At 45.7% G+C, this 21,713-nt stretch overlaps 1 protein-coding gene across 2 annotated transcripts in view; it reads left to right on the top strand.

Moving 5' to 3' along the window:
• Positions 1 to 5,666: 5,666 nt before the first annotated feature.
• Positions 5,667 to 21,713, top strand: part of Wdr88 (WD repeat domain 88) — a 33,014-nt gene continuing 16,967 nt past the window's right edge. The window contains exons 1-6 of one of the 2 annotated variants that reach the window (XR_010048627.1): positions 5,667 to 6,162; positions 9,081 to 9,191; positions 13,107 to 13,195; positions 14,381 to 14,444; positions 17,871 to 18,009; positions 18,776 to 18,905. Coding sequence is in view for 1 of the 2 variants with exons in the window: in XM_003467158.5 (XP_003467206.1) it covers positions 5,896 to 6,162; positions 9,081 to 9,191; positions 13,107 to 13,195; positions 14,381 to 14,444; positions 17,871 to 18,009; positions 18,776 to 18,905 (800 nt within the window). In the remaining variant the exon portion in view is untranslated. The remainder of the gene's footprint in view (positions 6,163 to 9,080; positions 9,192 to 13,106; positions 13,196 to 14,380; positions 14,445 to 17,870; positions 18,010 to 18,775; positions 18,906 to 21,713) is intronic. The other variant, XM_003467158.5, reaches the window with a different exon arrangement.

The following is a 21,713-nucleotide window of genomic DNA, read 5'->3' as shown; positions in this document are numbered from 1 at the left end:
TTGATTGGCATGGTTTAGTCAGGTGGTGTGTGACTGTGGACACCCATGCACACCAGCACAGACATAAATTATGTGTGCGTGTGCCTGGACAAACATGTGCACGAGTGTGTTCTAGATTGCTGGGCTTGAGATACTCTTGCTTATGTATTCCTGATTTCACTGCTCATGCAGACTGTGAACAGAGATTTGGGCCCACAGGCTGATGGAGAAGGTCTATGGCCTTCTTCAAGGCCGCCTTTGCCCAGTCCTCAGAGACCTCATCCTCAGAAGATGAGCAAGATCACAAGTGGGCCTGGAGGAAGCCAATTTCAAAAGCTGTCCCCACACTGACTTGGGGGAAACCGCATCTGTGACACATGGGATGTCAGTGTCTCAGACCTGGGGAAACAGTAATGGTTAGTCTGGTATCTTAACCCAGCAAAATTAGCAGTCAGTGGTGATTAACATTATATTTGTAATTGGGTAGAGCAGAGTTCTTTCTTCTCTTTTTGCAATGCTGGGTATAGAATTCAGGGCTTCACACATGCTAGACAAGTCCTCCATCTCTGAGCTACGTCCCACCCCCAAAGTGTTTTTTTCTATTTAGTATAAATGTGTAGATAATTTTAGGACAGCTGTGTTTCATAATATTGATTTTTCCAACATACCCTAGTGGAGAAGAATTTAAATATAGTAAATTGATTTTAAAAGATAATTTTTTTTTTTTTTTGGTCTTTTTCCTTTTTATTGGTACCGGGGATCAAACTCACGACTGCCTTGGAATGCCGGTGAGCTAAATCCCCAGCCCCAAAAGATACTTTTCTTCAACCCAATTGGCAAGGTGGTCCAAGGATTGTTGGAAACCGTTTGGCCAGGAGGCACAGGGGCTCTCTGCCTCCCACCCTGTGGGACAGCTTGTGCGCCATGGTTGACGTCAGCCCTGCCTTGCCTGCTTGTAGGCGTCCACTAGGGAGGTCTGTCCTCGGGATCGGAGAGGGGCCCACAGGACTCAAAGCCTGACCGGCTCTTTCCACCCTGCCAGGAGTTTCAGGCACAGGAAAGGAGGCCGGTGCAGTTGGAAGGAGTTTCCCATCTAAGTCTTAGTGTGTCCTGCCTGTTTCTGTCAGGCAGTGGGTGTAAAGCTGACCCCTATGGCCAAGTGCACCAAGTGTGTCACACCGAGAGGCACATGTACCCGAGGGCACCCACTCCAGGTCACCACACAGAAATAGAAAATCTTATTTCTTTTTAGGTGATTGTAAATACAGATTTCTTTTCTCTGCAGGGAAAAGCCCCACTTCTTAAATTACAAAGTCATACAGTTTGAATTTTAAAAGTACAGATATGGCTGCATAGGATGGTCACACCTGTAATCCCAGCCCTCCAGTGGGCAGAGGCAGTAGGATCCCAAGTCAGAGTCCAAGGCGGGCAGCAAGTTAGTGAGAACCCTGTCGCGAAACTTAAAAATGAAAAAAATTAGAGAATTAGCAAGAAGCCTCAACATTTTAAAAAAGTGGTCAAGGATATAGCTCAATGGAAGATCTGAGGTTAAATGCCCAGACAAACACACACATTCACAAAATGCAGAAAGCTTAAATTCTTTGTAATCTCACCTCCTAGGAATAACACTTAGCATTTTGATGCATTTTTTTTCCATTTTCTCTCCCTTTTTACCTGAAAATGTAGTCATCTTTTAAATAATGGGGTTGTTAACATGAATATGGTTGTTTATTTTCATTTTTTCCTTTGTTAACAGTTTATTCCTCACCAGTTCTCTGGGCTGGGACCTGGTCTTACATCCCCGTTGTTTGCTGTTTGTTTGTATTAATTTTTTCTCAGATGGCCCCTTGAGGACTCCTGTATCTCAGCTCTGCAGTGAGCTGGAGTGTGTACCCTGGGACACCCTTGGTGCACCTGGGCTTCCTGTGTCTGACTTCCCTGCCCCAGTGGCCCCGAGGGCAGAGGTGGCTCGGTGGCTCGGTCCTCAGCCCCTGGCCTGAGCGGCTCGAGGGAAGTAAAGAGAAGCACACTGTTTGTTCGGTGGGGAAAGACTTCCACGGATGAATGCCGGACAAATGAGTGAGGGTTTTCAGCGAGTGAGCCAGCGCCTCCTGCGCCCGCCTGACACCCCCCTTCCCGCCTGAGATGCAGAGGGGCAAAGCAGGAGCTCGGGCGCTGCCGCCTGCCCCCCGGTGAGCGCAGAGTGCCCGGCTCACCTGCACCTCAGCTCTAGGCGGTCCCTGCACCCACCCACCGCTCTAACCTGATTCCCGGCCCACCCGACCTACTTATTTCCTGTTTATTTCTGGCCACATTTTGAAACCCGTTGCCTCCACCTGGTGCCTGAACACAGCTGTTGCTCAGCAGCGCGGGAGGCCTTTAAACCTTCCCTTCCTGGATTCAGGTGTGTGTTGTAGACTAAGAAGCATCTGAAGTTTCATAACTTAGAGATGTAAAAAAATTTTTTTAAAATCTCTCATACAAAGATAAATGGGGAAATGCAAGGATAGGAATATTTTAAGTTTTTTATAGTTTGGCCAATGAAGCAAATAAAATAAAACTAGTTCTTTCTGAAGAAAATACTGTTCAAATTCTTCTGCTGTCTGTGAGCAACTCTTGCGCACTGCCATCTTACAATGACATCTCCTGATAAAATGTTTAAATTGCTTTTTATCATCTCTTTGAAGGCTGCATTAACAAATGCCTGATAATATGACCTAGATATATAAATACCATTAATTCCATATGTACTTTATATTTTCCTACAGTACACATTTAAATATTTGGTTTGATTAATTAGTGCCACTTTCAAAGAGATGCTAGAAAGCAGAAACAAGTATAAAGTTTAGAAAAACTGAAGTGACTGTATTTTCTCATTTGCTTTAGTTGTTTAGATCTTTAATTTAAAATTGGTGTTGGCACTTGAAAGCTATTTTGTGAGATAATTATTCCTTCATTATTATTCCTTCTATCTTTTCCAGGATGTGTTTGATACCTCTAAAATAATTAACAACAATTTGGTGTATAGTTAGTTAGGCAACATGGTTTTCTAAAACTAGCATGAAAAAAAAATCAAGGGAGGTCAAATTCTGAAATAACTGATGAACTCTAACTCTAAAAAATTGGAATACTTATGAAGTGGGTTTGGAAAACAGCCACACTTCTGAAACAGCTCAAACTTCTCTTTAGGTGGAAAAAGGATGTTTAATGACTTGTACGGCTTCTTCTATCATGATGTTTGCTTGTTTGTTTTTGATCACCTGCAAATTAATAACCTCTGAAAACATTTTGGTCTGAATTGAGGTGGTGGTTCTAACACAAGCTTATGTAACTTGTTTATTTTTGTTTATTTTTTCTTCTGGGGCTTGAACAGAGAGACTTTGGTTGGAGATTCATCCCCAGTCTTTTTAATTTTTACTTTTTTACTTAGAGGCAGAATCTTGTTAAGTTCCTTGAGCTGGCCTTGAGTATGATCCTCCTGCTTTGGCCTCTTGAGTAGCTAGGATTATAGGAGTGTGCCACCATGCCCAGGTTCTTTAGCCATTTTTAATTATTATATACATTATGTTGTTTTGGTGCTACTAGTTTTTTTGTCCTTTTGGGGGGCATGGGGTTGATACCAGGGATCAAAATCATGACCTTGCACTTGCCAGGCAAGTGCTATGGTTTTTAGTATTCCCACTTATAAGACAAATTCTGTTTTCTTTTTCTTTCATATATATATATATATTAGGGACTGAAGTTACAACTTGCCAGGCAGCCACTTATGCTGCTGAGCTAACTCCCTGGCCCTATAAGGCAAATTCTTATAAAGTATTTTTTTGTAAAGAAATGACATATGAAGAGCTAATTTTTGTGTGTGTGTGTGCCAGGGATTGAACTCATGACCTCATGTTTGCCAGGCTGGTGCTTATGCCACTGGGCTAAATCCTTGGTCCTGAAGAGTTGATATTAATATGCTGAATTTTGAGCTATGAGACTCAAATACCTGGTCTGAGCTCATCCTCCATATGTCCCTAAGAGAGCAGGGATTCTTGTCACCTGTTTTAACAATAGGGAAGGAGACTTGGAGAAGTTGTGCCATGCGCCAGAACCTTGGGGTTGGCTCTGGAGCCAGGCCTCGTCTGGCGCCGAGCTTACTGAGGATCCATTGTAGAAGCGAGTGGGTTTTCTGCTGCGACTTCATCTCCATCCAGGTCCTCGGCAGGAAGGGCCTGCCTGGGTTGCACAGTGTGGTACTGAGGCTTCAGGCCGCTTCCTGAGCAGCGCCACAGCGCCTCGCACTCATCTGTTCATCACCGAAGCAGACGCAAATCAAAGGGCGGGAGCCCGGCGTTCACAGAAAGGTTCTGTCCCGTCGGACTCCTAACAGCAGTTTAGGAGCTTATTTTCTTAGTACTTATAGTTCACGCGTTTATTATATTCGTGTTTCAGAAACCTGAGACACCCCAAAAAGAGAAACATACAAAGAACAAAGGAAAACAAGACCAAGAAAGGGCGCAAATGGAAGAAAGGTGAGTAACTTCCCCGTGTCCCAGGATCAGTGCAGGGCCTGGTGCTTCAGCTTCTGGTGTCCAGAGAAGCCCCGGAGCCTCTCATGGAGCCAGGCAGGGAGGGGAACAGGCTGGGATAGGAGACAGGGATCCCACTGGGCCTTAACAGAGGATATCAATGCAAATGCTTGGTTTTTCAGATGTTTTTTATTTTGTTCATAGCAACATATTTTAATTTATTTAGCTGTATTTTTTTTAATGATGAACATTACAAAGTAGGAAAAAACACATTTTAAGGCATCCTAAAGGCTGGACATTAAATCATAAAACTCATTGTCCCATATTAAATAAAGGGTTTGTTTTGTTTTGCTTTTGAGACAAGGCCATGCTATGTAGTCCAGGGTGGTCTTGAACTCTCTATGTAGCCCAGGCCGGTTTCAAACTCTGTGATCCTCCTGCCTCAGCCTTCTGGGTGCTGGGATTACAGAGATGTACACCAAGCCTGGCTACTTTTATTTTTTAACAGTAGTAGGGATGGAACCTTGGGCCTTACTAGGCAAGCACTACTGCTGAACTTCCCCTGACCTCAACTACTTTGGCATTATAATAAATAGAGCCATTGGTACATAGGTTACCATCTGAACCCAAGGAAATTTGAATAGAAAGAGTAGCTGTGCCTCTACTGTTGACATCTCTTATTGTACCTTGGCGTCTTCTTCAGGCTTTTAACCAGGTTCATGTTATTACTGGGCACCCAGTGTGGTTCAGTCTGGGAGTAGAACAGATTGGAAACTGCTCCAGTGTTGGTTCCCAGGGAAAAAGTGTTCTGCACATCTGAGTGTGCAGATGACTAAATTGTTGGTGCAGTGCAGAAAAGCAACCAGAGCTGACGGACTGCAAGACCAGCTCCGGTTTGGCTTGAGCAGTGCACTGACCTGCTACCCAGAGATGACAACTTCGCTGTTTTGGAATAGTTCCATCCAGTCTTCTGTTTCCTAGCCAAGGGCCTGTTGTCAAACAAGAGGCAGCATTTTGTTCTCCCCATCTGTCGCTGATTTAGTGACATCTTTCCCTTACAATCTCCTGTGCTGTGTGATCCCACCCCGACCCAACATCGTATTTCCGCAACGGCCTTTCCTTCAGCTATTGACTGTTTCTCCATCAGTTGACAGAGAGAGCTTGCCCGCAGCTCCCACAGAGCCCAGAACACAGAACTCCCCCTGCTGGGGAGACCCAAAAGGACGAAACAAGGGCTCTTTCGGGCCCAGAACCCGAGCTTGTTTTTCCGGGGGCAGCGGGGTCCGTGTGGGAGGCTCCGCGGGGAGGCGCGTGGGTCCGAAGGCCGGGGTGGCGCGGGGCGCAGGGGTGCGGTTGCCACCGTCCAGCGCCAGGCCTGGGCGGCCACTGGCGCTCAGGATCCGAGATGGCCTCGCCGCCGCCGGACTCCCAGAAAACCTGGGCCGAGAACCCGAAGGGGATGCTCGCGGTCCAGTCGCTCTCGCCCCACGGGGTGCCCTGGGCCACCGTGGTGACAGCCGTGAGCCACTTCAGGATGTCGCTCCCGGCGCTGCGCCGCGACCAGCTGCTGGCCTCGCTGGACCCCCTGGCCTTGAACAAGTACTCTCTGCCGTCTGTGCAGCACCCCACGATGCCACAGGCGCTCTGGGGCGACCAGGAGCCCCTCTCCAAGGTCAGAGCCTCAGGGAAGCCCCGGGTCCTGGGTCCAGTCCTCCACCCCAGCCTCGCCCCTCTGTGGCCCCCCAGGAGAGGCTGCGGCAGGGCCAGCTGGAACAGACGCCGGTGACCCCGTTTCCACATTCTGCTGGCTGGGAAACAAGGGCGCCTCTGGGAGCCGCCAGGCTGGGCTGTGGCCCCCGGAGGTGGCCCTGCGTCTGCCACCTAGCACAGCTCCCCCCACACCCCCTGGCGGCAGGCGCCTCGCCGAGTTCCCACTCCCGAGCCCCTAGGAGGCGGTGTCTTCTCACCCCTACACTCCCACGACATTGCCATCCCCAGCCCCCTACCTTGCTTTCACCCTCCGCCTGCACCTCCTTCTCACTGTCCACGCATCCTGCGCTCAGGCAGCGCAGGAGTCCAAACGCTTTGTCCGGTGTCCCGCACTCACACCTCCCAAAGCTCCCAAAGCCAGCTCTCCCGCATTCTGACCCAGCACCCCAGCTCGTGGCCATGGGGGGGGGGCTTTTGTTCTCAGGCTAAGTGTCTTTTTATTTTTAGCTTTATGAGTAATAATTCATATTCCATATAATTCTACTATTAGTGGTTTTTAGTGCATTCACAGACTTGCGTAGTCATAACCACAGTCAATGTTAGCATGTTTTCATCACCCAAAATGACACCTGGTGCCCATCAGCAGTCACCCCATTTCCTCAAAGCCCTTTCTGCCAGCCCTAGGCAGTTACCAGTCTCCTTTCTGTCTCCACAAATTTTCCTGTTCTAGACCTTTCATAGTGATAGCATCAAGTGACACTATGAGGTCTTTTCCTTAGCCCAGTATTTCAAGGTTCATCCACACGGAAGTACACATCAGTACTTTATTCCTTTTTATTTCCAACTAATATTCTCTATATTTGTTCATCATTGATGGGCACTACCACCATATGTCAGTTTCTTGTGGATGTGTTCATTTCTGTGTGGTATACACCTAGGCAGAAATTATTGGGTTATATTTTAACTTTTTGAAGAACTGCTTTTCAAAGTCACTGTACAATTTTACACTCCTACCAACAATGTGTGACAGTTCCGTTTCCCACATCCTCACCAACACTTATTGCTATAGCTATCCTAACAAATATGGCACGGTATCACACTGGTGGCTTCTGCTTGTATTTTCCCAGTGGCTAATGATATTCAGAACCTTTTCATGTGCTGTCAAACATTTGCATTTGTCTTAGTTACTTTCTCATTGCTAAAACAAATTACCCAACACCTGAAAGTTAAAGGAGGAAAGGTTTATTTTAGCTCATAGTTGTAGAGATTTCAATCCAAGGCAGGGCAGCATGGTAGAGGAGAAACAATTAGTTACAGAGAGAGAAAAAGCAGCAAGCCTTCCTTCTTTCCCTTTTTATTCCATCCTGGCTAAAGCCTATTGGTTGGTACCACCCACACCCGAGGTAGGGCGCTCCTTTTCAGGAAATTCATCAACTCTCAGAACTGTGCTAAACTAATCAGTGTACTAATCCAGCCACTCCTAAAAGCTCCACCTATGGACACATGCGGCTATGTGGAGACATCTAGATATAAGCCATAGCAGCATATCTTTAGAATAACATCTATCTAGATCACTTGCCCATCTTTAAATTGAGTTCTCTTTATTGCTGACCTATAAGTGTTCTTTACATATTTTAAATACAAGCCATTATCACATACATGATTAGGAAAAATCCTGCCCATTAATAGTGGTTTGTCTTTTTACTTTTTTTGTGGTAGCCAAGAAAACACAAATGTTTTTAATTTTGCTAATGGCCAGTTTATCTATTTTTGTTGGTGTTACTCATGCTTTTGCTATCATATCTAAAAAAGCAAACCTAGTGTATAATACATTCATATCTATGTTTTTATAAAAGTATCATAGTTTAAACACATTTAAGTCTTTGATCCATTTGGTTTTTTTAAAAAAATTGTGTGTGTGTGTGTGTGTGTGTGTGTGTGTGTGGTACTGGGAATTGAACCCAGAGTCTTGTGCATGCTAGGCAAGCACTGTACCATTTGAGCTACATTTCCCAGTTTTTTCTTTTCTTTGTAATACAGGGGATTGAATTCAGGAGCACTATACCACTGAACTGGTTTATTTATTTATTTGTTTTGAGACAGGATGTCTCTAAGCCATTAAATTGCCTTGTTTGATCTTGAACTTGAAATTATGCATTGGCTTCCCAACTAACTGGGATTACAGGTGTATACCATTCCTGACTTGGAGTTTATTTTTATATGATGTACGGTATAAATTCAACTTCATTCTCTTGTATATGCCCAGTTTCCTAGGACAATTATTGTCTCCCAAGTTTATTGCCTCAGAACTTTTATTTTTAAAAAATCAGTTGACTGTAAATACAAGTGTTCCTTTCTGAATTATCAATTACATCTCATTGATTTATGGTTCTATCCTTATGCCATTATATTGTCTTGATTAGTTTCTTGATAGGACACTTCAAAATCAGGGCGTGTGACTCCTTCATCTTGGTTGTTCTTTTTTAAGATTGATTTGAGTTTTCTTGAATTTCCATGTAATTGTCCTGTCTGTTATACCAAAAAATCAGCTTGGAACTTGAGATGGTATTGAATCTATAGATTTTGGAGAGTATTATATCATCGTAACAGTGCTATGCCTGGCTCTCTGTGAACGTGGAATATTTTTCCATTTAGTTAGGTCTTCTTTAATTTCTTTCAACAATATTTTGAATTTTCAGAAATAATTTTTATACTTTCCTTGTTCAATTCTTACATATTCTTTTGAATACTTTTGTAAATGCAAATTTTTTTCTTATTTTTTTCAGGTGTTCATGGTACCCGTGTTTAGAAATACTGTTGATTTTTGTATATTGACCTTGTTTCCTGCAACCTTATTGTTTGTTCAATCCTTTCTTTCAGATCCCACTTAAAATTCTGAGAGGGCATGAGCATATTGTGAGTTCCTGCCACTTCTGTGTGAATGACACAAAGCTTCTCAGTGGCTCCTATGATTGTACTGTGAAGCTGTGGGTAAGTGGCTTCATGTTAGGTTCTCTGGGAACTAAAACATCTCAAAAGCTTAAGCATCTTTTGTGGAGAGTTCTCCAGTACTGAGTTCCCTAACACTCAGAAGCTCAAGCTTTGTGAAGAGCTTCTGAACAAAATATAAAAAGGAGGTACTCACCCTAGCACCAAACTCTCAGAGAGAAGTCAGTATAGCTGTAGCCTGTCTGTGGATCTAAACATGGTAGGAACAGGGATGGAGTCCATTAAACTGAGAGTCCCCTGACTATTTTGGGGGTGGTCCCCGTTATGTCTGAGTTATTTCTGCAGACTCTCAGCCAATTCTCTTGGTCTCTTCCTCATCTGGAAAACTCAGTTCCATACACAAAGACTCCATGGCCAGCTCTAGGTGGTCACAGAAGATAGAAAAGTGGCCGAGCCTGGGACTAGTCCATAAGGGTGGTTGAAAGAGACAGACCAGGGGCTGGGGATTTAGCTCAGCGGCATAAGCGCCTGCCTTGCAAGCAGGCAGTCATGAGTTCGATCCCTGGTACCAATAAAAAGAAAAAGGAAAAAGACAAAAAAAAAAAAAAAAAAAGAAAGAAAGAAAAAGAAAGAGGCAGACCAGAGTAGAGATCAGTACCCCAAGGTGCAAGAGGCAGGGGCACAAGGAACAGAGATGTGTTTAGGAAAGTGGCCACCTGGAGCCATCCAAAGTTTTGTGAGCACGGCCAGCAGACCCTGGCAGCGCTGTTTGGGGGCACTGTTCATCAGTGAGGAGGGGGTGAGTAGAGAGTAGGGCTAGAGGATGGCAGTGGTCATCAGGGGCCAGACCACAGATTGTGGGCATCTGGGGTTTTGGGCCATTGGAAAGTGTAGACAGTTCTGTGATGTTTGTTTGTCTGGGGGTTTTGTTTTGTGTTTGTTTGTTTGTTTGTTTTTGTACTGGGAATCAAATCAGGACCTTGTGCTACAGGCAGGCACTGTGCCCATGAGCTATATTCCCAGCCCCGGCAGTTGGCAGTTCAGTTTGCTGTCTTCTGGCTTCAGGGGCAGCAAGGAGGTACAATAGAATGAGTCAAAGCTGCTTCTCTGGCTCTCTGCTATGAGTAACTGGGCCCAGCACAGCCCCTGACTCTATAGGTTGACCTCAGAGGAACATCTGTCACCTGTGAGTGTCAAGGCCAGGCTGGCCACAGGAGGCCTTGGGGACTGTCCAAGTTGGATCCATCCACACTTAGGAATCATCAGTTGTACAACCCTGGAGGATACATGAATGACCTTTGGGGCCTCCGTGAGTCCCACAGCCTCATAGGACCAGCTGTGTTCTGGGGCTGCCCCAGAGCTTAGCAAGCCCACACCAGACCCCACCAGACCGCCACATCCTCCCTATGCTGTATCAAAGCACAGAAAAGAAGGAAAAACTCATTCCATGACCCTAGAGTTAACCGCTGTGACAATGTTAGAGGGTGTCTTTTTTTAATGTGCATTCACATGTGCATACATTTACATTTACAAAATTGGGACCATACAGAAATACTGAGTAGGTAACCATAAGACACTTGAGTCACACGTATTGTTATCTTCTTGGTTGTTCTAACTACTAATTAGAGACTCTACCTCCCCATCCATAAAAACTTCACCACTTAACTTGTCCTATTCCCAAGTAAAGAGGGAGCTGGCTTCTCTGTCCATGGCTGCTATGCCTTCTCTGGGCCATGTGATGACTCTGTTGAGTTCTGAACCTGCACAGCCCCTTGATCTCTGGTTCATTCGTCTGCCCTTGGTTGGCATGAGGCAGACTATGTAGGCCTCAGTCCCAGGCCCCTGTGTGATCACCACTTTGGTTCACAATCATGTGTTTTTTCCCAGGAGCAGCCCACCAGCCATGGAGGCTCGACCCCAGGCTGTCAGAAACAGCCCATTCTTCTCAAGCCATTGGACTCTAGAACCCTGGCCACTCCAGGGACTCCAGGACCCTAGATGGGTCCTGTCTTGGGCATTCCACTTTGGGAGTCCTATTGTCCTTCCCTCCCTCTGGGCTTTGAGTAGGGCCTGCTGGGATCCCTCAAATTTAACTCCATTGTATCAAGTCTTATAGAACAAGGGGTCGGGGCTGAGTCTGTACAGAAAAGTGTTCATATGGAAGGCCCAAGCTGCTGGCCTTAGGAAGACTGCCCTTGGCTTGCAGCCAGGGCTTGCCTGGTAAAGTTTCCTGTGATCAGTGGCTCAGTCTGCCTCAATTGTTTATGCAAACTGGGTTCTTTCCAGAAGTCTGGAATTTAGGTCCATGGTAGGCAGAGAGTTCCCACTCCTTGCCTCCAAAAAAACAAACAAACAAAAAACCCCTAGACTCAGGCTCCGCTACAACCTCCCAGTAGACACTTCCTGTGTGCTGTTATAATGTGTTGCTGGAGGATTTCAGCACTTCTGAGCCACTCTGTGGGAAGAGGACTCTTGGACACTGTGCCTGGATTCCTCTGGACTTCACTCCCCTCTCTCCCTTCTCTTGGCTGGTTTGGCAAAGAGCCTTAGCTGTGAATGTGACTGTAAGAGAATATGACTGTAATGTGACCTTGGGTACTCCTGACACTGGGTCCTTTGCTTCCCAGAAGGTCTTGGTAAAACGGCAAGTGGAGACACTGAAATGACACCCAGGATTTGGAGGCAGATTTATTTCACATCAACGGACACTGATCAGGATCATTCCTAAAATACCAGGTCCTGAGCCCTAGTGGTCTAGGGTTTATATGGGATAAGCAAGCAGGAAGTACAAAGGCAGGATGGCTTGTCAGTTGGGGTTTGGTTTATACAGTGTGCATCACAGTGACCAGCCGTTTCCAAGAGACCAGAAGCAACTGGAACTGGAACAGGAACTGTTACTTGGACAGCTAAGAAATATACTGGCCCGGGGGAGAGAGAACATTTCCTGTTACACTGGAGGTCCTAATGCAAAGCAGTCCCTACATAACCAAGGAATCTTATCAGCAGCTGCCCTTGGCAGGCAGGCTGAAAAGTCCCCATACCTTTACTCCATGGTCTTATATAACAACACAAGATCTTTTTAGTAAGTCACTGTTTTACTAACAACCTGCCGCCCCAGCTGCTTACCCAGAAAAGCTGATGGTGTGTTCCTTACTAAAACTATTTTCTCTTTGCTGCCACAGCTTTGGCAGCTTTGGTGCCCCTGCTTTGTTCTCTAACATTGTTTACCATCTGCATGATCATTAGCAGCTGCTGGTGCCCCTGTGGGATGTGCTAATTTGTTTAACTGTTCCTCTTTAGATGGACACCTAGATTGTCACTAGAAACCTTTTATGTATAAATCTTTGACCATAAATCTGGTGGTTTCTTTGGGAGCAGAACTCCGAGTAGAACTGCCAAGTTGAAGGTGTGAAACTTTAAAAAAAAGTTATTGAAAGATATGTCTACCACGGCTCCCTGGAATGAGACCTAACCAGAAAACAAATTTCCACTGTAATTAATAGCTGTTTAGCATGGTGCTGGCCAGTGTTGTATGGGAATTCACACCTCACTATTCTTTGTTCAAGGGCCTCTGTGTAATGGCCAGTAAGGTAAGGACAGGCTGATTGGGGCTGGCAGTTCTGATCTCTACTTAGGTCTTATTTTCAGAGTAACAGGCAGCATGTGCAAAGCCCCTTTGGCTAAAAGAGAATGAGAAGATGATCCATTAGCCCCTCTGCTCCGAGTAGCAGGTGCCCACCTGCTGCCTGTGGAGCTGTTGAGGAGTTATCCGTGGCTGGTGCGGACCTTCTTCCTGCTTGGGGAGCTGTTGGAAAGGTCTGCTCTTTGAGGATGAGGGAAAAGTCGTGGGACTATGACGTTTTCCAACTAGGCTCTGTAGACAGGCTAAGCCCTGTGCTGACATGACCGACAGACACAGCCCTGACCTCTCTCTCTGCTCTCTCCCCTTGATTTGAGGATCCTGTGGATGGAACTGTGATTCGGGATTTTGAGCAAAGGCCCAAAGCTCCTGTGTTAGAGTGCAGCGTCACGGCTGACAGCAGAAGGTGATCTTTCCTTTGTTTTACATTGCTCAGCAAAAATGAGAGTCCACAGAGAGGCCAGCATACAGCACGGCCATCATAAGGTGTTACTTTGTTTGTTTTTAAAGCAACTATACAACTCTACTCTCCTAGATTGGTCTCAGGGTTTCCACTTTTTTTTTCTTATTTTATTGCTACACTTTAGATATACATGATGATAACATTCATCATCAGGAATTTGTACTTGCACGTGGTATATCTTGCTTCTCTCTTTTTTTTTCTCCTGAGATCAAGTGGATGTGACAACATTTTGCAAGCTTTATATGTTTAAAGAGAACATTTGTTGTGATTAACATAAAGACGGTCTGGATTTTGTTTGTGAAGTATCTTTTTCTACAGCCGCACGTAGACTGTGGCAGTTTCAAGGGGCTTTAGCCGTCTAGTCCAGGCCCTCATTTTTTCAGGGGAAACTGAGGCTTGGGGAAGCAGGGAAGGCCTGAGCTGTCATCAGGGAAGGTCCAGGGCCAGGAGGCAGCAGCACACAAGAGGAGGATTTCGGGGCTACCTTTGCTGAAATCCACTCACACAGACAGGAGATGGGCCTTCAACAGACAAGGGAATTTTCTTGAACGTGGATTTGTTTTTAATCTGATCAGCAGCTCCAAAACCAGTACACCGGTTACAAACTAGTATGGGATTTAAGTTTCATGGGAACTTAACTTTATATATCGAACAAGCTTTGCCACAGAAAGATGTAATACAAGATATAGGCATACAGTATGAATATATTTTTGTTAAATGTATGAGAAAACATTCCTGAACATCACCCACTGCCTCCGAAAACATTTTCCTGTTAAAAGACAGATGTGAGCAGGGAGGGAAGAAAGTACCTTGTGAGCTGTAGAGATCTTCTTAGAAAGAAGAAATGATAGCAGACGAAATGATGCTTTTAAAGTCCTCTACATAAAAGAGCACGTTCCGGTGGCTGGAGGAGTAAGGACAGCAGTGGCCTGGACGGCTCTGCTCGTACCAGGTCATTCCTGTGTTCAGTGGGAACCACCACTCTCCAAGTGGACATGGACCATCTTTTAAAAGATGCTGGTATTATTTGCAATCTTGGTCCTAAACTGTGTAAAAAAGAAATAGTTGTCAGGGAAACCACAGGCCTTGTCTTGGTGGTTAAGACCCATATTTGTCATTGTATTGCAGAATTCTTGCAGCGTCCTATGACAAAACAGTGAGGGCTTGGGACCTTGAAACAGGCCAGCTGCTGGTAAGCCCACCCAGCCCTAGGGGAACACCGAGCTCGGGGCTGGTCTGGGCCTTGGGAGCTTTGGGCTGGACCAGGACCAGGGGAGATGATGAAAGCCCCACCCTTCCAGGATAAGAGCATTTTCTCAGCAAGCAGCGTGCAGCGGGAGCAGCACCTGCACTAGCCAGCACTTGGCGTGTGGAGTCCACAGATGACTGCGGCCGGGCACAGGGAGGAAAGTTTGCTGCAGCAGGCAGAGGAAGGGCGTCTGCTTGAGAGATGTGGAGGGTTCGGGCCCACAGAAAGAGCTGGGGCTAGGGCTGGGCACAGCATTGCAGGCTCCCCTGGGGGCTGTTTGGATTTGGTGAGGCGGGAACTGGGGCTGAGGCCATGGGGCAAAGGGCTGCCGGCCTTTCTCAATCTGTTCTCATTCTCTGGGGTGGGGCCACTGTCCACCTATCCCAGGGACCCTGCTCCTGTGCCTGGCAGCCTCAGCCTGCTCCGGGGCCTCCTCAGGACCCCTGTCCCCTCTGCGCTGTCTTCCCCTCTCCTCTCTTAAAAAAACAACCTTTCTTTTAGTGCCAGAGCCAAGTATAGCCACTGTACACATTTTCGTCCTTTTATTTTAATTGTAAACATTTTTAGAAAGACAAGATAAACAAATAACAAGTGTGGTGGTGTGTGCCTCTAATTCTAGCACTTGGAGAAGCTAAGACAGGAGGATGACAGATTTGAGGCCAGTCTGGACAATTTACCAATGCAGGGAGACCTTGTTTGAATTTTGTTTGTTTGTTTGTTTGTTTGTATTTGGTTTGTTTTGTTTAAAGGCTGGGAAAGTAGCAGAGTGCACAGGCCCTGGGCTCATTCTCCAGTATCACAAAACAAATAAACAACAAAAACCTGTAAAAGCACTAGTCAGAGATTACAGATAACATCTCAGTGTCTCTTTTTCCTGTACAGTTTGTTTATGAACCCAGTCAAACATATCCTATTAACAAACACAGTGTCATCACATATGTACTTTTTGGGCCCTGATGCCCCCCTGCCTTTGATTAACAGTAAACTTGAATAAAAATAGATCTCCATTGTTTTTTGTTTCGGTTTGATTTTTTTTTTTTTTTTTTTTTTGTCTTTTTGAGACAAGGTCTCGCTATGCAGTTCAAACTGGCCTAGAAATCACTTTGTAGCCCAGGCTATCCTCAGATTTGCAATGACCCTTCTGCTTCAGCCTCCCAAGTGCTGGGATTACAGGCATGTACCACCATGCCGGGCTCATCGCAATATTCTTGCCTCAGCCTCCTGAGTAAGGGGATTGTGGGCATGCATCACAAGGTCCAGCCCCATCGTCCATTTTAATGACTACATGGGACCCCATGGAACAGACAGGGCAGGGCCTGTCTTACCACTCCCTGTTAGAGAGCTCTAAGGCTTTTCTTATTTTTGTGTATGAACAACACTATGATAAGGAAAGTTTGCATGTGTTTTCCGTATATGTGCTCCCATATATCTTTAGTGTCAACAGCTAGATTTCATTGCTGCTTCAAATATAATAGAAGCACAGAGCACTAAAAACACTTTCCAGAAAGTTCGCCCACTCATACCCTAGGCCCTCAGGGAGAATACACCACCGCCCACCCTCAAGCACTGGGCATCATGAGTTTTCAAAATGTAGGCAATGTGGGAGGTGAAAAATGAGACTTGCACTGACTATTCCTGACTCTGAATATTTTCCTAAGTGTTTATTTCTTCTGCTGTAAATTTCCTTTTCCTGAACTGGTTCTGGCTCAGGCCTTTTGTGAAGCCCCAGTGAGGATGTCTTCTGAGGCTACAGCCAGTTTAAGGCTCCGCTGGGGCTGGAGAATCCCTTCCAAGATGGCTCACTCACTGGCCCGGGGCAGGAGGCTTGGTTCAGCTCCATGTGGGTCCCCAGGGAAACACAGGGCTGCTGTGTGTCCTCAGGACGTCCAGTAACTTCCACGGGGCAAGTGGTCCAAGAAAGAGCAAGGAGCAGACTGTTTTTCCTTTTAAAAAATATAAAACCAAACCAAATAAAACAGAACAAAGCCAATCAAAACAAAACAGTGAAAGTGATACAGAACTTCAAAATGGAATAATAGGAAATCAACAATGGCACCATAATGCCTCTCGTTATCTTCAAAATTGCTGCCTGTTCCATCAGACCTAATAAAATCAAATAAAACAGAACAGAATAAAATCAATCAGAATAGAATGTTGAATAAAACAAAGCAATTCAATGAAGCAAAACAAAACAGTGAGAACAATATTGGATTTCAAAAACAAGATAGAAGGAAACCTCCCATAGTTGCTATATTGCATATTGTTACCCTCTAAATAGATGCTCAGACTTTAGCAATACAAGCATTAAGTGGTTTTTGTACCTCAGTAGCTATCAGCTCAGCCTGTGATCCTCTGAATCAGCCGGTTGCTTATGCCTGGAGGGGTGGAGGAGTGGGGTTGGGGGATAATTTGTCTCCTAGCCCAAGTGCCAGTTTGCTCACAGGAAGGCAAACTGGCTTCTTGTTTCTCCTCCTGGACCTCACGTGGCTGACACTGGCTCATGATTTCTTTTGTTTTGCTTTTTTATTTTTTTGAGCCGGAGATTGAAGCAGGGGCCTTGAACATGCTGACCATGTTCTCTACCATTGAGCTACAGCCCCAGCCCCATGATTTCTTTTATAGTATAGCCTCACAGTCTCCCTTCTGCCATACTCTGCTTGTTAAAATTAAGTCACCGAGTCCAGCCACATTCAAGGAACTGTTGGAGGAGGAGTACTATTAAAGAATTTGCGGGCATACATTAGTCACAATAGCAATAGGAATAGATCCTTTCCTTAGTCACTGGGTGGGAATGCAGTGCTCCTTTCCCTGCCTTTTTCCTTATTTTTTTAGGCAGTTTCACTATTTGTAGTCCAGGCCAACCTTGAGCTTACTATGTAGCCCAGCCTGGCCTTAACTCAAAATTCTCCTGCCTCTGTCTCCCAAGTGCTAGGATTACAGATGTACAACACTGTAGCTAGCTCATCATGCACTTTTTTGTCCACAGGGTACTCTGAGTGTCTGGGACTATGGCATCCTGTGTACAGTGCCAGGCACAGGGCAAACATTTAGTAACTTGTTTACCCCATTGAACAGGAATAAATTTGACCATTGCTAGAAGCTTGCTGTCAGTATTCTGTGTGTGCCCCTGTCCCTGTGCCTCTGTCTTGGACAGATTAATTTATTAAGAAGTTAATTAATTAAAATTAAACCACCTTAAACATTTAGTTCCTTCTTCACATGGCCCAGTACAAATCCCACTGACCACTTGTAACCAGCAGCCACCATTTTGGATGCTGCATGGATAGAAATTTCCATCATCAGAGAGTTCTACTGGATGCTGGGCCAGTGAGAGGGTGGAAACAACTTTTTGATTGTTGCCCCTTCCAGTGGAAGATCAGATACGATACCTTCGTAGCGTCCTGTAAGTTTTCTCCGGATGGGAAATATGTGGTCTCAGGCTTGGATGTAGATCATGGAATCTACATAATGGATGCAGAAAACCTCACCACCGTGAAGTACATTGAAGGTGAGATCACCTGGAGGGGGAGGGGGAGTGAAGAGGAAGAGGGAGAGGGAGAGGGAGAAGACAAGAAAGAAAAGAGAAATTTGAGGCAGGGTCTCCCTAAGTTGCTTAGTTGTCCAGACTGGGCTCACAATTGCAATCTTCCTGCCTCAGCCTCCTGGAGTGCAGGGATTACAGGCCTGTGCCAATCCCAATGCCTGGCCAAAGATGTCTGTTATTAACAGTACATTTCGCAGTGGCCTCCCTGAACTGCATGTGTGACTACTTTCTCTGTTTCTTTTCACCAACATGCTACCATAACACGAGCATCACCCCACAGCTTGCTTTTCCCCCCAATGAATCACCTCACATTTGGCCTCTCCGCCACTCCAAATTCCAGCCCTGCGCCATCCTTCTGACTCATTCCCCCTGCCAGGTTTCTGCATGTGCTGTTCCTTCTGCCTGGGGTGTGCTGCTTTTCCTGCCTGATGACTTTTAGGGTCCTTGTGGGCCCCTGGAAGGTAGGCTAGGCCGAGGTGCGCTGTTCGGTCCCCTCATGGCCCTCACACATGGGAGGCTGCTGCCTGCTCAAGTCTCTCCCGTCTCTCGCATCACCAGGGAGCAGGTCAGCTGGGCTTGGTGTTCCAAGCCTGGCTCACCGAAGGCACTCAGAAAATGTGTGTGCAGGTGCAGAGTCACCTGTGTAAACTGGAATCGTGTCTCCATGATAAAGTGTCTGAGTGGTCCAGAGTGTGGCCTTCATGGTAACGAACCACTTTCCTGGCTGCAGGCCATCACCAAAGGTCCATCATGGCATGCTGCTTTGACCCCGACAGCCAGAAAGTGGCTTCTGTCTCGTTGGACAGGTGCATCAAGATCTGGGATGTCACTTCCCAGGCCACGGTGCTCAGCATCCCCAGGTAAGAAGGGTCCCAGAGGCCTGTAGCATCCTGCAACAGTGATATGGGTGGTACTCCGCTCTCCACACCCTCTCAGTGTCTGCCTACAAGCAGGTGTCCGTGTGGCAGTGTCTCCGGTGTGGTCCTGGGTGCTGCAAGGAGGCCGGAGACACAGGCAGGCAGAAGCTGCCAGCTGTGGCCTGCAGGCTGGGCTGGGCCCAGGTGCACTTGTTTCCATGTGAGTCCACCCTGGAAAACAGAGCAGAGATTTGCAGAAATATGTGAAATCCAGGAGGGCGTGGGGGCCTCCTGCACTCTGGGAGACCAAGGAGGAAGACTTCAAGTTGGAGCACTGCCTAGGCAACTTGGTGATACAATGTCTCAAAATAAAAAATAAAAAGAGGACTGGGATGAATCTCAGTTCAAAGGCCGTTGGTTCAATCCCCTGTCCACCGCCATATACTGACACACAAAGCAAATTTTGAGCTTCTCCTGTAAAACAGGAAGTTGTGCTAATCAAGCATCTGCAAGGGTTCCCCAACAGATGGCCACCCCAGACAGGGCAACCCTTGTATCAGGATCCCAACATGTGCCACTCCGGTCACCCTGCCTGCTCTGCTCCATTACTCCTGCTGGGGCCAGCTTCCCTTGGTGCCCTGGCCAGGTGTGGTTTCCCATTCTGGGAGACTGGGACCTCAGTTTCCTCCTGGTAGGCCGAGCAGTGGTGAGTTCTAAACAAGATAACACAGGGGCAGGACCTTAGCACAGTCCCGGCTGCACTGCGGGTCCTCAGTATGCTGTTCCTCAGAGCGAGAAGGCTGGGCTTAGGGGATCCTGGGCGCCCCCTCTGCGCACTCCTCAGAGCAGCTCCGTGGTGGCTGTGAGAGAGGTGAGGGCAGCAGAGGTGACCGAGCCCCAGCTGTGGGCAGCACCCCAACTCACCCTCTTTTGCTGTCCCAGTGGACGGTGGTGGTGGAGAGGGAAATCAGCAAAATGACTACCAGTTTTGCTTTATGTTAAATCGATTATCTCTGGAAATACACATTTTATTTATTTATTTGTTTGTTTGTTTTGGTTTTTTGAGACACTGGGGTATACTCACTGTGTACTCCAGTCTGGCCCTAAACTTCTGGAAGGATATCTTTGAAAGATACAAAAATTGTGATTACCAATTCTTTTCTTTTGGTGCTTAGGAACTGCCACATCTCTTCCTTCTGGCCTTCGTGGCTCCTTGACTTGAGAATTTGTGCTGAGAAGTCCTCTGTGATTCCAATAGACTTTCCTTTATAGATGATTTGTTTCTTTTCCCTAACAGCTTTTAAGATTCTCTTCTTGTGTTGAATTTCTGGAATCTTGACTATGATGTGCCTGGCTGTAGAATTTTTTTGATCATTGCTTACTGGAGTTCTATATGCCTCATTTATGTACATGTCAAATTCTTTTTCTCTACCAGGAAACTTTTCTGCCATGATGCCTGGAACATTTTTTAAATATCCTTTGTGGTATCTCCTGCTTGTTTACTGACTCCAATTAATCTTATGGTTTTTTTTTTTTTGTCTCATATAGCAGCTGCTAGATTGATTTCTCATGGCCCCTTGCTACTTGTGAGAAGTCTTTCTTTTCCTGTTTGCTACTACAAGTCTGTCTTCAGTATCTGTGATCTTGTCTTCACATTGGCCTAATCTGCTTTAAACACTTCCAATGGAATTTTTACTGTCCTGGGTGTCTTATTGAATCTGATTTGTAGATTCCACTTCTTTTGTATGCTGAGCTTCATAATTTTCTTAAGTTTGTCTATTTTTTGTTTGTATCTGTTCTAGCATCACTAAGCATGGTCTTTATCTGAGAGATTATTTCTGATTTGATTTTTTTTCCGGAGCCTCATTAAATTGCTTTGCTGTTACCACTTCAGAGAGGCCCAGTGGGGTGCTTTCAGATTGTCCCACCTCATTGCCCCCCTGGATTTGCCTTTGGTGAACTTGAGATGTCTAGGGTTGCATTTTGGTTAAGTGCCTTCTCATTTTTTCTCTCTTCTTTTAGTTTAGTTCCTGGGGTGATGCTTGTAAATTGCCTTTGGTAGGTTGCCTTATTGCTAGTATTTAGGATCCCTAGGTGATGACTGCTTCTCAGAAGTATCTTCCAGGTATAGCTGGCTTTTGGGTTTTGTGTCTGTTGGAAGATCCTACCTCTTCAGTTGGTTGCAGGTGAGAAGTTGTTGCTTATTTGACCCAAGCCCTGGTTCTTTGGCACTGTGCCACAGTATTTTCTGTGACCCTTAGTCAATTTCAGTCATGGAATACCAGGAACAACAATTTAGAACAATTATGTCAATTTTGACTATAGTGTCACAAATAGCATCAAACACAGCCTAGAAAATGACAAACTAGGGCTGGGGATTTAGCTCAGCGGCATAAGCACCTGCCTTGCAAGCAGGCGGTCATGAGTTCGATCCCTGGTACCGGTAAAAAGAAAAAAGAAAAAGAAAAGAAAATGACAAACTGAGCTAACTCTTACTTTGCTACTTTTAACCAGATGAACTAGATTTGTGGTTATATAACAAAATCTAAAACAAACTAGAAAATTATACTCAATAAACAAGTCCATTTTGCCCTGAAGGGTTAAGATTTAAAATGGATTAAGAAGAAAATGGAAAAATGGAAGAAGAGAAATAGATCAGAAGGTCAGAGAACAAAGAGGGATCATATCAACTTTGGGAAACTAGTACAAGAGACTGAAAGAAAAGAGAAATGGAAGAGATAAAAGGAAGAACAGACCAGAATCACAACTACACTAGACTAGGAATCACATTCACACTCCTATGAGAATAAG

Source organism: Cavia porcellus, unplaced genomic scaffold (genome assembly GCF_034190915.1).
Source record: "Cavia porcellus strain 051 isolate PalLab524CR breed Dunkin Hartley unplaced genomic scaffold, mCavPor4.1 scaffold_7, whole genome shotgun sequence".
In the NCBI taxonomy this organism is placed as follows: domain Eukaryota; kingdom Metazoa; phylum Chordata; class Mammalia; order Rodentia; family Caviidae; genus Cavia; species Cavia porcellus.
This window is presented reverse-complemented; position numbering and strand designations above follow the sequence as displayed.